The sequence below is a fragment of the Staurois parvus genome, unplaced genomic scaffold (genome assembly GCF_062004578.1).
Source record: "Staurois parvus isolate SC_StPar_1 unplaced genomic scaffold, SC_StPar_1.0 ptg000405l, whole genome shotgun sequence".
In the NCBI taxonomy this organism is placed as follows: Eukaryota; Metazoa; Chordata; class Amphibia; order Anura; family Ranidae; genus Staurois; species Staurois parvus.
The window spans coordinates 311,976-329,092 of record NW_028318201.1 but is presented as its reverse complement, the minus strand read 5'-3'; the positions used below and the strand labels follow the sequence as shown (position 1 = coordinate 329,092).

General features: G+C 43.3%; 1 protein-coding gene across 6 annotated transcripts in view; it reads right to left on the bottom strand.

The window, feature by feature from the left end:
• UBXN6 (UBX domain protein 6) overlaps nucleotides 1-17,117 on the bottom strand; it is a 335,037-nt gene that overhangs the window by 19,327 nt on the left and 298,593 nt on the right. For all 6 annotated transcript variants that reach the window (XM_089686670.1, XM_089686671.1, XM_089686672.1 and 3 more), the window contains one exon: nucleotides 12,266-12,411. In XM_089686670.1, the coding sequence (XP_089542796.1) occupies nucleotides 12,266-12,411 (146 nt within the window). The remainder of the gene's footprint in view (nucleotides 1-12,265; nucleotides 12,412-17,117) is intronic.

Below are 17,117 nucleotides of genomic sequence, written 5' to 3'. Positions count from 1 at the left end.
GAGTCATCATGAATACTCAAATTGTTTTGTGATCCCTGACTGCCCCTCAGTGGACAGGTGAGGCATATCATATGTATACACACTTCCCGACCGGCCAATCAACACGCCTGTTGGGAGGGTCCTTTAAAACAAAGGATTCGATAGTATAAAAAAGCCATGCACCTCACATAATGATCATGGCATGCTAAAAAAAAGAAAAGCTAAAGAAAAACCAATCAACAAAAGGAGAACTGAAGACGCCAAAATCTATCCCATCTGAAGAACTTAAAGATCTTTTAATACTACTTTTCAAACTTCTGAAAAACTTCTACTAAACTTCTGAATCTCTACACTCCTACACTTTTCCTAAAAACTGCAACCCACTGCACTATCTCTCACTTGCTCCCTGCGGCAATTTTGCTGAAGGAGTCCAGCTGCCATCTTGTCTTGAGGACCATTTGAAGGCCCCAACTACATCCCATTGGGAGAAGCCTCAAACTCAAGGTTCTGGGGAGTGGTGAGACTGCTAAGAGTTTATATTGTATTTTTTATTACATATTGTTCATAGACTGATAGCATTTGTATTGGGTGTTTATATATATTAAGATAAATATATATAATTATTGCTAAAAATTATTTGATTTAAGATTGAAATTATAGATCTTGCAGAATTAATTAATTTGTAGTTGGTTATAGTGCCATTTTATCAGAGAAGATTTTCTGACATTCCTATGGCCACGGAATGATAGAAATACTTCCTGAAGCACTACAAGGTTACCACTTATAACAAAATTTAATTTTTAATCTTTACCATTACCCATATCTGTTGTTTGGTATATAGAATTCGTATACTATATTTTTGATTGTATGTAAAAGTATACATTTATCACCAGTCTTTTGCGTTTGTGTTAATATATATATAAATTTTGTACATAAATAAATGTATTTATTTATTAAAAGGCAATTTTTGTGTATATGGTACGAAATCATACTGGCTAAAAGGACTCAAGGTATATTATTAAGTGGTGATCAAATTATTAAGGTGTCCAAATTATTGGTTCATTAAATATTTGCCGTATTTTAACGGCTGGAGGCACTGCGATATTTTGTTTAAGGGACCCACATATTTAGAATAAATTCTTACATAAACCACCACAGCATACAGGTGATGGCTATTATTGACTCCGGGGCCTGTAGTTGCTTTGTTGATCTCGGTTTCGCTACCCAGCATCAGATACTGTTACTCGCCAAAGAACATGGGGTGAATATTTTCCTGGTGGATGGGTCTCGAATAAAATTGGGGACAGTAGATCGGGAGACCCCTCCTATACACACCACGGTGGCGGGATATTACCAGGAGCTTCTCCGTTTGGACGCCATCTCGTCCCCCTATTTCCAGTTATTCTGGGTCTCCCTTGGCTACAAGCTCAAGACCCCCAAATTGACTGGAAGACCGGGTCAGTCCAGTTCCACTTACGATACTGTCAGGAACATTGTTTACCTAGGGCAACACTAGATACACCGGCCCTTTTAGCTGTAGGCCCTGATGCCGAGCTAGCCCAAATGGTGCCTGCGGCCTACGATCAATTCTTGGATGTGTTTAGTCCACGAAGGGCAGAGGTTCTTCCCCCACGTCGGGCATATGATTGCCCCATTGATCTACTCCCAGGCTCTGAGATCCCTTTCAGCTGCATTTTCCCACTATCTGAATGGGAACTAGGGGCACTAAAAAAATACATTGACGAGAGCCTCCAGAAGGGATTTATCCGCCCTTCCACATCACTGGCCGGGGCAGGGATTTTCTTTGTTGAGAAGAAGGACCAATCCCTGAGACCCTGTGTTGACTACAGGGACCTCAATAAGATTACGGTCAAGAACCGCTACCCCCTTCCTTTGGTCCCAGAGTTATTTCAGAGGTTAAAGACAGCATCCATCTTTTCCAAATTTGATCTCAGGGGTGCCTATAACTTGGTTCGGATACGTGAGGGGGACGAGTGGAAAACAGCGTTTCGCACTCGGTTCGGGCATTTTGAGTGTCTAGTCATGCCTTTTGGATTATGTAATGCACCAGCTACCTTCCAGCACTTTGTCAATGACATTTTCAGGGACTTCCTGGATATTTTTGTCATTGTCTACTTAGACGATATCTTGATATTCTCCTCATCTTTGGAAGCACATCGGGGACATGTTAAGAGTGTACTGAAACGTCTCTGTCAGCATGTTCTCTATGCTAAAGCCGAGAAATGCTGTTTTGAGCAAGAAAGCATCTCATTTCTTGGTCTAATTATCTCCACCACAGGGATTGCTATGGACCCACAAAAAATCTTGGCCATCCTGGAATGGCCTGCCCCCACGGATAAGAAGGGAGTTCAGAGATTTATTGGATTTGCCAATTTTTATAGAAAATTCATAAAGAACTTTTCAGGCCTGGTAGCGCCCATTACCCAGCTCACCAAGGTGCACCCTGAAAACCCATCTCTTCAGGGAAGCCTACCCCACCCCCTGCTAACTTGCCGACCTCCTCCACTCTTCCTACCACTCCATCCCCCACAGCTATCTCCTCCTGTGCCACCATCCCCTCCCTCCTAGATTGTAAGCTCGAAAGAGCAGGGCCCTCGATCCCCTCATGTTTTGCATTGTATTGGTATTGTTCTGTCACATGTTCTGTCCCCCTTTGTAATGTACAGCGCTGAGCGAACCACTGGCGCTTTATAAATACTGTATAATAATAATAATAATAATAAGTGAGGATTCATCTCCCTGCCAAAGTAATAGTATATCATCTATATAGCATCTATAAACAATGAGGTCTGGCCAACCTCTAGCATAAATTAAGTCCTCTTCCCATCTGGACATAAAGAGGTTGGCTAGACTAGGGGCAAACTTGGCAGCCATTGCTATGCCTGTCGTCTGTAAATAATATTTATCACAGAACCAGAAGTAGTTATGGCTGCTCGCAAAATTGAGAAGCTCAAGAATGAAACTTCTCTGAGACATTGTAATATCTGTGGCTGTGTTAAGGTAAAATTCAGCAGCAGCCATTCCATCTTCATGTTTAATGTTGCTATATAAAGCAGCCACATCAGCAGTAACCAGATAAGTCGGGGTATGGAGCGTTATCTGTTTCAGATCTACCAGCACTTGCTTAGTATCCTTAAGGAAAGCAGGGGTATTACAAACCAAACGTTGGAGAAAGCAATCATTGTATTCTCCTATACATGAGCAAAGGGAACATATGCTGCTTACTATGGGCCTTCCAGGAGGGTTGATAGGGTCTTTATGGACTTTTGGCAAACAGTAGAGTATAGGTAGTCTAGGGGCAGCTGGGCAGAGATAATTTTTCTCTTTTTTGTTTATAATACCATTCTCGAAACCTTGTTTAATGATGCTCTTCAGAGCCTTTTTATAAGGTGTCAAAGGGTTCTTATCTAATAGAGTATAAGTATCTCTAGCCTCTAGGATGTCGTAAACTTGTTTTAGGTAATCTGCCTTGTCAAGGACTACAACACTCCCTCCCTTATCTGCTGGGCAAATTACCAAATCCTTCTTTTCTAACAGATCCTTCATCCCATTATTAATTTGTCTCTGATTGTCTCGGTTTCTGACTTTCAATTATCCAGATCCTTCAACACTAAATTATTAATTATGTATTGATAATCATATATTGGTCCCTTGAAAAATGGACATCGTGATACTGCAGGACCTCAAGAAAATGGAGGCCCTGCTCCTTTCCGGTCTTTATTACATTCCAGATGTATTTATCATTTTATTGTCATTTTATCAGGATAATACACCTTTATTTTATGTCCCATATTTATTTGTCCATCTTATTATGTATTTCTAATTGATTATCGATCCTTTTTGAATATTTGTATCAGGTGCGTTTTCCCCTGCTTATCTTCTCTGAATTCCGCCACTAAGATAGCCGCTTTCAGACTTACTGCGCATGCACGACCATACAAATATGGCGTTTAATCGCCGTAAGGCGCATGCGCGCGGCACCATATAAAAATAAGCTCCTGGCTGTGGCACGCTCCCTTTGAAAACGTGCACAAGCATGAAACGCAGCGGCAAGAGCATGGGGGGAGCAGACACTGAGGGACTAGACCTAGCCTCAACCATCCCGGCCCCCTTAGCAGCCTCCCTCAGCTGTTTCTTACTCCTGGGAGGAGGAACCGGCACACAAGGGGGAACAACAGGAGACTTCAAAGGGGTAGACAAAACAGGGGGGTCAGAGACAGGAGGAGCCACAGAAACCTCCCCTTCCCTCTCAAGGGCTGCCACAGCAGCCGAAGCCGCTCTCTCCAACGCCGCCTCCGTCTCTTCAGCATCTATCCGATTCAACTCTGCTTCAAGCTCCCCCACCGGAAGGTTGTGGAGGGCCTCCGGGCACTGGTTGTGCGAATGCCCAAGCTCCCCGCAGAGATTGCATCGGATAACATTGCAGTCCCTGGCCAGGTGTCCTATTTCCTGACACAGGGAACATCTAATGACGGGGCAGGTGGCCGCAAAATGCCCCTTGCCCCCACAGCGGTGGCAGACCCTCGGCTGACCCGCATAAAAAATTATCAGGCGATCCTTTACTAGAAAAGCGGAAGAAGGAATGTGCTGGAGCACATTTCCAACCACCTTTAAGCGGACGGTGGTCGTCCACCCACCTGTCCATATTCCCCTCTCATCATTGATCTTCCCAAGGGGCGCCATCACATCCCCATATCTACTTAGCCAGACCACAATATCTGATGCTGGGATGGATTCGTTTCTGACCAGCACCGTTATTTTTTTAATCAGGGACTGGCGAGAGACGAGCCTCGGGGTAAGGCCCACCCACCTAGGGCTGGTGACAAAGGTGGCCTCATACCTCTGCCAAAAGAGGTCCAACAATTCTGGCCGCATATTCTCCAGTACCAATTGGAGCAATAAACGCAAAAATATCTGTGGCACGGAAGCCCATTTCTAGTATCCGGTCTATGACCTCTCTCCTGCTAAGGGGGGGGGGGGGCCTCCCCTGACCACTTGAGCTGAACAACATTTCGCCTGGCGGCGGAAGTGGGTAGGTTACCTGCCCTTGCCCGGGCCGATCCCACTGACCCCTGACCTCCCCTAACTGCAGCGTAGTAACTGAGCCCTGATCTAGCTCCAGGGGCACTCAACACCAAGGGGTCATGACCAGGGGAAGCCGCCACACCAGCAGCAGCAACTGAAGGGGCAGACGCAGATGAGCCATGACCTGGGGGAGCCTGGGGCTGGGGACCACCCACACCAGCAGGAGAACCCACCTGAGCCTGACCCGCCGGAGCCTGGACCTGAGAACCTGGAGCCCCGAGGAGAAACCGGGGGACCTGCTGGTTGCGCACCAGAGGCCACCATGCCCCGCGAAGGGGCGGGGCCTAGTGGGACCACCACCAGAGTGGAAACACCTTTAGCCAGGACTGTAGGGCTAACCTGCACCTCAGACAAATTTGCAGGCATTATACCCGCTACCCCAGTGTCCACAACCATCTCACCAACACACTCAGCAGAGTCCTTCTCCTTCTGTACAGACAGTGGCTCCCCTGCCTTTGCCAACACGTCCTTGGGGATGCGTTGCAGCATGACAAAGGCAGCACGCTCTTTCACCACCGGCTTAGCCGGTCGGCTTGAAGTCGGCTCCACGCAGCTCCGGCACCGCCTCTGCCACGAACCGCCCGCCATCTCCGCCTCCTCCACCTGGGTCCCCCAATCTACAGACTGCTGCCCAGGGGGGAGGGACTCTGACGATCCCGCGACCACGCTGTCTTCCATTTTAGGCGCCATTTTCTCTGAGGATGCTGTGGGCTCAGCCTGCCCCTGCTCGCCTTCCACCGACAACTCTCCCGACAATTCCTCCACCGAGGAGGCCTCCTCCACCGGACCCCGCTTAGCCGCAACACTGCGGCTTCTTGCAGCCTTAAATCTCGCTTCGTTCAAATATTTTTTACTTAGGACTCCGCTCTTGTGCTGCAGCGTCGCCACATACCTCCCCTGCTGGGACACACGTAATTCCAGCGCCTGCAGGCCCGGTTTCATGGCCTGCCGCTTTGTAGACCATACACGGTCATAGGATGACCGGAGCTTCATTAGCTCCAGAGTCAGCTTCTGGAGCTTGGCTTCCTCCTTCTTTACTAACCTGGCCCGAGCGGCCACACGATCCCGGTAGGCAGAGTAAACTTCCCCCTTCTTAGGGGCCATTCCCAGGTCCTCTACTGGTGGAAAAGAGAGGCCGGTACTAGGCTCCTTCAGGGCGTTCCCATCGCTGGACCCAGGCCCAGGATCCACCATCCTGCCTGGGTTGGGCAGGGCACGTTAGCCCCAGGCTTTTCAGGCCTTCCTGGAGCTCAGCTGAACTTTCCAGCATACAACCACACCCGTCAGGAATGGACTCACCATTAGTGGTGGGATTCATCTGCCATGCGGGCTGCAGTACCAGGGCTGGCCAGCGGGTGCTCTCAGCAACCAGAAGCTCACTCCTGCAATCAGCCATCACCTGAGGCTGATTGCAGGAGGTGTATTTAAGGAATGGCCAGACCTGCAGTCAGTGCCTTGGTGTATGTTTCCCATGAGCCCCTGTACCTGCATCCTGTCTGCTTCCTGCCTGATCCTGACTCTGCTTTGATCCTGACTCTGAACGAACTCCGCCTGTCCTGACCTCGGCTATTCCTGATCACTGTTCTGCTCGCTCCTGGTACCGTTTGCCCATTTGCTACCGACCCGGCCTGCCCGACCACTTTTGATTGTATATATGGTTATCTGTTGGAGGTTGGGTTGTTTGCACTGTGTTATGTTTACCTTGCACTGCGTTTGTGTTGTTTAGTCTTAATAAATTGTCTTATTTACACTATACCTGCGTTTCCCTGTGTCAGTCCACACACCTCTGGTCACACCGGGAGCCCTGACACATACATTGTAAAATTGAGGCAACTTTGTTGGATGAGCTCTCATAACATACTAAAGTGTGGCAGCCATGGGTGGACCACTTTTTGCTTTTGACTCTACCCTCTTGGAACCATAATGTTAAATCTTCAGTAGAGTGACTGACTCATTTCCCATATTTAGTAAGTTAAGCTATTTGTGGAAGACCCCATAGCCCTCTTCTTCCTCACTAACATTTAATGCCAATGGAAACACCACAATGAGATCTATATTCTACTGAATACATGACCTTTTGTTGTGCACAGCATTGTGTAACTGAGCTACCTCTAACAACCTGTAACATTGTATTCAATTGATACACTTGAGTATATTAGGGAAAATCCTTGTAAATTTATTTCTGTACATTGTTAGAAATTTGTGTGCACATAAAAACACTGAACAAGAATTATAATGCATATTAAATGTTTGATAGGCTTGTTTGCTGCAGCTGCAGCTTTGCCTACTGAGTCTGTAAGCTACTAGGACCCCCAGATCCTTTTCCATCCTTGATTCACCTAGGAGGTTCTCCCCCTAGTAGTAACTTACATTCATATTTTCAGCTCCCAAGTGCATTACTTTACATTTTTTAATATTAAACCTTATCTGCTATACAAGCTGCTCACCCCTTTATTATAAATTGGTCTTCTTTAAAGTTGCTGTATCATGTTATAAAGTTTTTGCCCTGTTTAACTCTGTATCATCAGCACGCACTGAGATGGAGTTATTTAAACAATTCTCTACATTGTTTATGAACAAGTTAATGTAGAAGGCAAATCAAAACCCAACTAAACTTAAGTCTACTCCCACCCCCATTCTAATCCTATGCTATCTTCCCTGTATAAGGAAAGATGCCTATATTCGCCTATTCTGAAGTTGCTCCAGTCCGGTCACATCATCAGGTTTCAGCGTTGGTTTGTAGAGGAAGGACAGCCAATGATGTCTGCTCTGCAGCCATTGTCGGCGATCTGTCCTCTACACTGAAGTCAGCCACTGCAGAGATCAAGTGACTGGACTGGAGCAACATCAACATAGGCAAGTACAGGCATCTTTCCTTTTACAGGGTATATAGAATAGGGTTAGAATGGGGTATAAGTAGATTTAAGCTTAGATAAGTTTTGACTGAATTTCTGCTTTAAAGAAAGTTGCCTCTGAAGAAAACCCTGGGTTACCTTGCTCACAACTCTAGATTGTTCAAAAATAGGTCACCGACATCCTCTGAACACACATTCCTGCAACCACATTTTTATCCTGGTACGTAAAATATAATCAATGTCAAAATACTTTCATTTTTAAAGTGTGTACGGGATCCTGTATCAAATGCCTCAGCAAAATCTAGATACACTATGTCTTCTTCTGACAAGAAAGGTCTTTCATAAATCCATGTCAATTACTACCAACGATACTATTCTCAACAGCAAATTCTTGGATATGGTCTTTTACCATCCCTTTCAATAGTTTATATATTATTGATGATAGGCTGACTGGCCTGTAGGTTCCAGGTATACACCGATCAGCCATAACTTTATGACCACCCACCTAATACACAATTCATAAATAGATCATCCTTTTGCCACCAAAACAGCCCTGACCTGTCAAGGCATAGATGCCACTAGACCTCCAAAAGTGTTCTGTGGTATCTGACACCAAGCCATCAGTAGCAGATCCTTTAAGTTCTGTATGTTGTGAGGTGGGATCTCCATGGATCAGTCTTGTTTTTCCAACAGATCCTACACATGCTCAACTAGACTGAGATCTTAAGAATTTGGAGGGAAAGTCAACTCCTTGAGCTTGTTGTTGCGTTCCTCAAACCACTCTTGAACCCTTTTTGCAGTGCAGCAGGGTGCATTAACCTGCTGAAAGAGGACACTGCCATCCGTGAATACCGTTTCCATGGTCAGCAACAATGTTTAAGTAGGCGGTTTGTGTCAAGTAACATCCACAAGAATGGCAGGACCTAAGGTCTCCTTGCAGAACATTGCCCAAAGCATCACATTAATATATCAATAATGAAGCACCATCATAGAAGTGTGTAATGAAAACCAAACAAACAAGAAAAAAAAAACATGGCAGCTGCCCCTTTATGAGTAAATAACACTTATATTTTGTTTAAATAGTAAAAAGTAAGGCGCTGGCCCTTTAAATACTTATTAAAATGCATATATTACATATGTGAATCAAGGATACTCCCACAATATAACACATACATAAATAAAATGTCCACATCGAGTTGAAATCACCATATCCTTATGGAAAAGAAATTAAGTGACCAAATCTTCTTTTAAACCAATAGCCATTATTTCTTCTCCACTACGCTCAAGAATATCAATATTGGAAAATCCTCATCAACCCCGAAATGGATAAGCAAAAAGCCCAAAAGAATGTAACACAGTGAAACATTTTTATTAAAAGATTAAGATTACTGACACTCCCTTGGTGTTCTCAGACGATGATACTCCATCGCAGACAATAGTTGACACGTGCTTGGCATATCGTTTCATTATTTTTTTTTTTGCTTGACGATACACATTCTTATGATTTGTCGACCTCCTCCATGCACACTTTCATGTTTTCCTCTGGTTTGGACTGGTACTGTACCTTGTGATCATAGTTACTCTGAGGTTAACTACTTTGGCTCCTGACTTTTTTTCTGCTCTTCCCCATGTCTGTACCCCGATTCATTTTTTTGTGTCTCATTTTTAATTTCCATCAAACACGCTTACTCAAGTTTTTGTTAAGTTACAATGATTTTGTTATGGCACAACCATATTACCATTCTGGAGCTTACTGGCCATGTGCAGAGACATAGCTCCTGCAAACCACTGGGGCCCTTATATGGTATATAGTGCGCTTATACCTACTGCCCTGACAGCAGGCAGATGGCTACATAAGGATATGTGCTCACAGCATGTCTCTTTCTTTATCTGTTTCTATTGTGTAACTTGTATTTCTTTTGTATTATGTTTGAAAATCTATTTTAATAAAAAGATTATATTTAAAAAAAAAAAAAAAAAAAAAGGATTAAAAAACAAAAATTCCTATACACTCACATGGTACATGTACCAGAGGGGGCACCAACACAATCAGCTCACTACGTGATCCTTTCCCTCACACCACTGCTTGCATGCACAGAGCTGATGTGTGTTTCAAACATTTTATTAATTATTTTTGTATGTGTTATATTGTGGGAGTAAGACGGACCACCTCACTGGGCACTGCACCCAAGAACTAGACGACACTAGCTTAGGTGTAACTGGAACTGTTTATTGAACAGAAATACGGGTTTTTATGCACTTCAGAAATAGGGGCAGTCCCCACATGACCAATAAAAACAAATATTACACATTAGGATAAACACATATTAGGCAATGAGGTCAAGTTGACACAAGACTAATCCCATCATGTAGAAACCTCCAGGAGGACTAGCGGACAGTAACAATAGGTGACTCAATTAACTAAATTAACAATGGGACAAAGACACAATAACACATAACACCTTAACAAATAGATTACAGCAAGATACCTCAGCACCAGGTTGTTTTGAGCTGATTAGATTAACATCTGTTCTGAGTCTAGGAGGGGGGGTTGAAGCAGTCAATGTTGGTTTGGGCACAGAGACCCCAATTCTGTATCCGACTCAGAGTCTGTGTGTTTCGGGGAGATATGGACTTAAATCTGAAGTAAAAACTACTCCAAAGGTCCTCCGAGGCACACACCTCCTAAAGAATCAAGCCCCCCCCCCCTCATAAGCCAGGGCCCATAGTCAGTAGGCAAGAGGCTAGCCTGCAGTCCCCTCCAAAAGCCCCTGTCCCGGTTGGGTCTGTCACATTTCTCCCCCATCAAAAGTAGACTAACCAGGTCCCAGACTTCCACCTGGTCTGGACATACAGTCAGGTCCATAAATATTGGGACATCGACACAATTCTAACATTTTTGGCTCTATAAACCACCACAATGGATTTGAAATGAAATGAACAAGATGTGTTTTAACTGCAGACTGTCAGCTTTAATTTGAGGGTGTTGCATCCAAATCAGGTGAACAGTGTAGGAATTACAACAGTTTGCATATGCCTCCCACTTGTTAAGGGACCAAAAGTAATGGGACAGAATAATAATCATAAATCAAACTTTCACTTTTTAATACTTGGTTGCAAATCCTTTGCAGTCAATTACAGCCTGAACTCTGGAACACATAGACATCACCAGATGCTGGGTTTCATCCCTGGTGATGCTCTGCCAGGCCTCTACTGCAACTGTCTTCAGTTCCTGCTTGTTCTTGGGGCGTTTTCCCTTCAGTGATTCATCGGACCGGGCTACATTCTTCCTTTACTCCATGGTCCAGTTCTTATGCTCACTGTTGGCTGTGAACACGGGTCAGCACAACAGGTCTGCGGCTCCACAACAAACTGCAATGCCCATTTTTTCAACTTTCAACACACCAACTTCAAGGACAACATGTTAACAAGATAATCAATGTTATTCACTTAACCTGTCAGTGGTTCTAAAGTTATGGCTCATCGGTGTACTGTATATCTCAGGCCTTTTATGAAAATTGGTACTACGTTTGCTTTTGGTCAACCAGCTGATACCATTTCATTCAGTAAGCTTTCCTTATAAAGTAGGAATGGCTATCACAAGATAACTCTCAGGTTTAAGCAACCTAGTCCTGGTGAAAATGTTTTTAAGTCTTTTTTGAAAACTGGTTTTGTTCATTTGTTTTTATATTTGTTGCCCACTGGAATGTACTGATGGATGCCATTGTTTAACATCACACAATGCACTCAAAGCCAAGGTAAGTGCCCAAGCAGGACCCAGTACCTTTAGAAACATTACAGTTTGTCCCCATTGTGTGGGGTCCAAGAACCTCTCCCAAGGTTTTACTAAGGTTCCACCAATCCCACATATTTTCTATTGCTGTAGTAGAAGACAGTAAGGATCTAACTGAGAAACTGATTGCAGAATCCAAAGTAAAATAATAAACTAGTGAAGCATGGAATAATTTCACCGTAAGGGAAAAGATATCCATCAGCTAAGGACATAGCAAAAAAATGGGTTTCACAGAGTGGGTTAGTGTTTTAGGTATACACCCAGGGGGCATGTCCAACAAAACTTTGCCAGTGTCCAATTACCTGAAGACAGTATTTAACCCAGGGTCTATGATTATCCAGTCTGTGATTCCACATTATACATGTTAAACGTGTTTTTAAACATTCATACACCAAGCTGAAGTTTTTTTTAAGTATGTTTATCGAAATCATGTTCATGTCGATCTTAAAAAAAAACCTAAAAAAAAAAAGTTTTTCCTCATTTCCTGAGGAGCTAAAGAAACCCTGGCAAAATAAAGTTACCATCCACTTACCAAACCACAGTCGTAGAATGTTACTTGTTTATTTTCTAACTTCTGGCCACAGGGACCAAAGAGATCATAAGGAAGCCAGTTCTTCTGGAGATGTTGGCAAACAAAATCAAACAAAGAGGACAACGGTTCCTGAGTATAGAATGTGCCTGAAATTAAAGTAGAGGAAAAAAGATAAGGCATGGTGTATAGAACCTATTTATTTTTCGGAAAAACATCTTTGTGACAGAATTAGCTACATCCTAACCACCTCAATACCTGTTAGAATGCCTTCCATTTTAGACCATTTTTCAGTAATCAGTGCTGTGATAATCTGACTGACAATGACTGGTACCCAAATAAATTGTATGTCATTATTTGAAATAGGCAGATATTAATTTTGCTGGTACATAAATACCACTGTTTTGTTTTCACTAACGTATTTTCCAGCGTATAAGACGACTTTTTACCCCTTGAAAATCTTCTCAAAAGTCGGGGGTCGTCTTATACGCCGGTATACTGACACTTTTTAGGGGGGCGGCGCGGTGCCACCGCCGCTCCCCCCTTCCAATGGAAGGGACACCAAGTACAGGGGTAAGCAGGGGCTGCTGTTTCTTACCTGGCTCCAGTCCCACGACGATCCGGTCCAGGAAGCGCAGCTGCTCCTTCAGTTCGGCTACTGGATGTTTGCGCGGCTGCTCGGCTCACCGGTGATTGGCCGCTAGAACTGTAGCTCAGGAAAGGCACACAGACGGCCAATCACCAACGAGGGGGCGGAGCCGAGCGGCCCCGCGAAAATCGAGTGAAGGAACGGCCGGTAAGTGTGCTGTGTAGAGGTGCTGCTGCAACCACATATGCTGGCTGCAGCAGCACCATACTAGAACAGAGGTCAGCAAGTGTAATTGGTGTCAGTGGGAGGAATAGTGCCCCATCATTGGTGTCACTGATACCAATGATGGAGCACTATTCCTCCCACTGACACCAACGATGGGGCACTATTCCTCCCCCCCCACTGACACCAATGATGGGGCACTATTCCACCCCCCACTGACACCAGTGATGGGACACTATTCCTCCCACTGACACCAATGTTGGGACACTATTCCTCCCACTGACACCAATGATGGGGCACTATTCCTCCCACTGATACCAATGATGGGGCACTATTCCTCCCACTGACACCAATGATGGGACACTATTCCTCCCACTGACACCAATGATGGGGCACTATTCCCCCCACTGATACCAATGATGGGGCACTATTCCCCCCACTGATACTAATGATGGGGCACTATTACTGCCACTGATACCAATGATGGGGCACGATTCCCCCCACTGACACCAAAGATGGGGCACTATTCCCCCCACTGATACTAATGATGGAGCACTATTCCTCTCACTGACACCAATGATGGGGTGCTATTCCTCCCACTGACACCAATGATGGGGTGCTATTCCTCCCACTGACACCAATGATGGGGCACGATTCGTCGCTCTGACACCAATGATGGGGCACTATTCCTCCCACTAATACCAATGATGGGGCACTATTCCTCCCACTAATACCAATGATGGGGCACTATTCCTCCCACTAATACCAATGATGGGGCACTATTCCTTTCACTAATACCAATGATGAGGTACTATTCCTCCCACTAATACCAATGATGGAGCACTATTCCTCCCACTGACACCAATGATGGGACACTATTCCTCCCACTGACACCAATGATGAGGCACTATTACTGCCACTGATACCAATGATGGGGCACGATTCCCCCCACTGACACCAAAGATGGGGCACTATTCCCCCCACTGATACTAATGATTGAGCACTATTCCTCTCACTGACACCAATGATGGGGTGCTATTCCTCCCACTGACACCAATGATGGGGTGCTATTCCTCCCACTGACACCAATGAAGGGGCACGATTCGTCGCTCTGACACCAATGATGGGGCACTATTCCTCCCACTAATACCAATGATGGGGCACTATTCCTCCCACTAATACCAATGATGGGGCACTATTCCTTTCACTAATACCAATGATGAGGTACTATTCCTCCCACTAATACCAATGATGGAGCACTATTCCTCCCACTGACACCAATGATGGGACACTATTCCTCCCACTGACACCAATGATGGGGCACTATTCCTCCCACTGGTGTGCATTGCTAGAGGGGTAGTCTTATACGGCGAGTATAGCCCAAACACTACATTTTAGCAGGAAAAGTAGGGGGTCGTCTTATACGCCCAGTCGTCTTATACGCTGGAAAATACAGTAATTTCTTTACTATATAAAATGAAAAAGGCTGAACATTTAAAAAAAAATGGTTTTGTTTATTTTCTGTTCTAAATATATCAAGTGAATAGTCTTTCATGGTAAGTCTTTTCATGATTTATTATTTATGTTTTTTTTTAAATAAATACAACTGTGTTTTTTACCCAAAGTTGTAATTATAAAAGGATATTTTTCACATGCAGCATGAGCATACTTGGAAATGAGAACCTCAAGACACATTCTGCTACCTCTCCTGATTATTGGTATACTCATGTGTGAGACCTTTTCACAGCCTAGCCCACAGGGAGACTTAAAATCCACGAAGCTCCTTCAGACTTTCAAGGGTCATAAATTAAGCATCTGGTTTCCAAACTACTTATCACATTTTCAGAGGCCCAGAAGTGGCAGGAGAGTAGAAACATTCACAGAATGACATGTTGGAAAGCAGAAAACACAAGTTATTTGCTAAAAGAAGTGGTGGGTATTTTCAAGATTAAAATTTTTGCCACAAGTTTTTGGAAAACGAAGAAATAAAATATTCCCATACCAGATACATATACTGTGGACATACGGTTCTGCTTTATATTAGGTTTGTCTGTGAAGTGAGAACAGGACCCATCAATACGGACATTTTTCCGGAGTATAATAATTTCTGAAATGTTTTTTGAAAATTTTGCAGAGCCCATCATATGTGTGGTCATTCTAGGAAGGCCCAGAGAACTGTCACTGAAATTAAAAAATCTCAAAGGTAAATCTTAAGCACGGGTGTACAAAGAGATGTAACAAGTTACATCTTTGATGGGAAATGCACAGGATGATGAGGAGATCATCAGATTAAGCTATAAAGTTAACATCCATGTGGTGTGACTTTCTGAATACATTTGAGGATTGTAATTTGGAGAAAAGGAGATCTTAAGATGTTAGAGGAAGTAAAAGAGGCAGTAGAAATGAGGAAGATAAAGGTGGGAGGGAGGTAGGGCTTATGAGGGGTAGGGTGGTGGTTGTGGAGTTAGTTGGGGGGCTGCACGAGTTTTCAATCATGTGACAGTTGAAAATGCATTTTCATAGATGCAGTAGTCAAATTCTCTTGGAAAGAATGCCGAAATCCAGGGGTCCAGATACGCTGGAATATGGGCATTGTGTTGTTTTGTAGACTGGCCCTCAATTTCTCATTGACTAGTATCCAGTGCTCACCATGCATTTTGTTTCTTTGTTCAATAGACATCTGCATAATGAAAATATTTGTTTTGTTTCGGATCAATTTGTTATGTTACTAATTTTATTTAGTTGCATGTGTAATGAAATCCATTTCGTTTAGTTTTGTTTCCTTTATTCTTTTTCAAATTAATTATTAATTTTTCCAAGAAGTATTCCAATCAAACATTTTGAATTGATCTGAATACTTTATTTTATATATATACATTAGTTTATTAAAGATAACATGATTGTAAGGATCTCGGCATAAGTCCACACAGCCTGAGTGAATAATTTGGTAGTGCAAAAAGGTTGACAGTAATATATAAATGGACGGATGTGAGCCATCTTCTTGTCATAATAAATCCACTAAACAGGAGTAAGATGATAGGTTATAAGGCTTCAACAATATGGCAGCATGGCTTCCTGAAGACACCGTGTCAGCAAAACATGTAGAGGCAGTCAACAAATTATATTTGTGTACTGGGGAAATTGCACAGATTTTAAAGGAGCAGGTGCCCATTAGTAACAAATTTCCCATTAATATTGTGAAGAATAGCTGGCTTAACCACTTGAGCCCCAGAGGATTTACCCCCCTTAATGACCAGGCCTTTTTTTGCTGTTTGGCGCTGCACTAATTCAAATGATAATTGCGCGGTCATGCAATGCTGTACCTAAACAAAATTTACGTCCTTTTCTTCACACAAATGGAGCTTTCTTTTGGTGGTATTTGATCACCTGTGCGCTTTTTATTTTCGGCGCTATAAACAAAAAAAACACGAAAATCTTGAAAAAAAACCAATTTTTTCTACTTTCAGCTATAAAAAATATATCGTAAACTCAAAGTTAGTCATAAATTTCAGCCAAAATGTATTCTGCTACATGTTTTTGGTAAAAAAAATCCCAAGAAGTGTATATTGATTGCTTTGTGTGAACGTTATAGCGTCTACAAACTATGGTATAGATACTGTAATTTATGCCTTTTTTTGCTATACAGCGCTGCACTAATTCAAATGATAATTGCGCGGTCATGCAATGCTGTACCCAATCGAAATTTACGTCCTTTTTTTCACACAAATAGAGCTTTCTTTTGGTGGTATTTGATCACCTGTGCGCTTTTTATTTTTGGCGCTATAAACAAAAAAACACGAAAATCTTGAAAAAAAAACAATTTTTTCTACTTTCAGCTATAAAAAATATATCGTAAACTCAAAGTTAGTCATAAATTTCAGCCAAAATGTATTCTGCTACATGTTTTTGGTAAAAAAAATCCCAATAAGTGTATATTGATTGCTTTGTGTGAACGTTATAGCGTCTACAAACTATGGTATAGATACTGTAATTTATGCCTTTTTTTGCTATACAGCGCTGCACTAATTCAAATGATAATTGCGC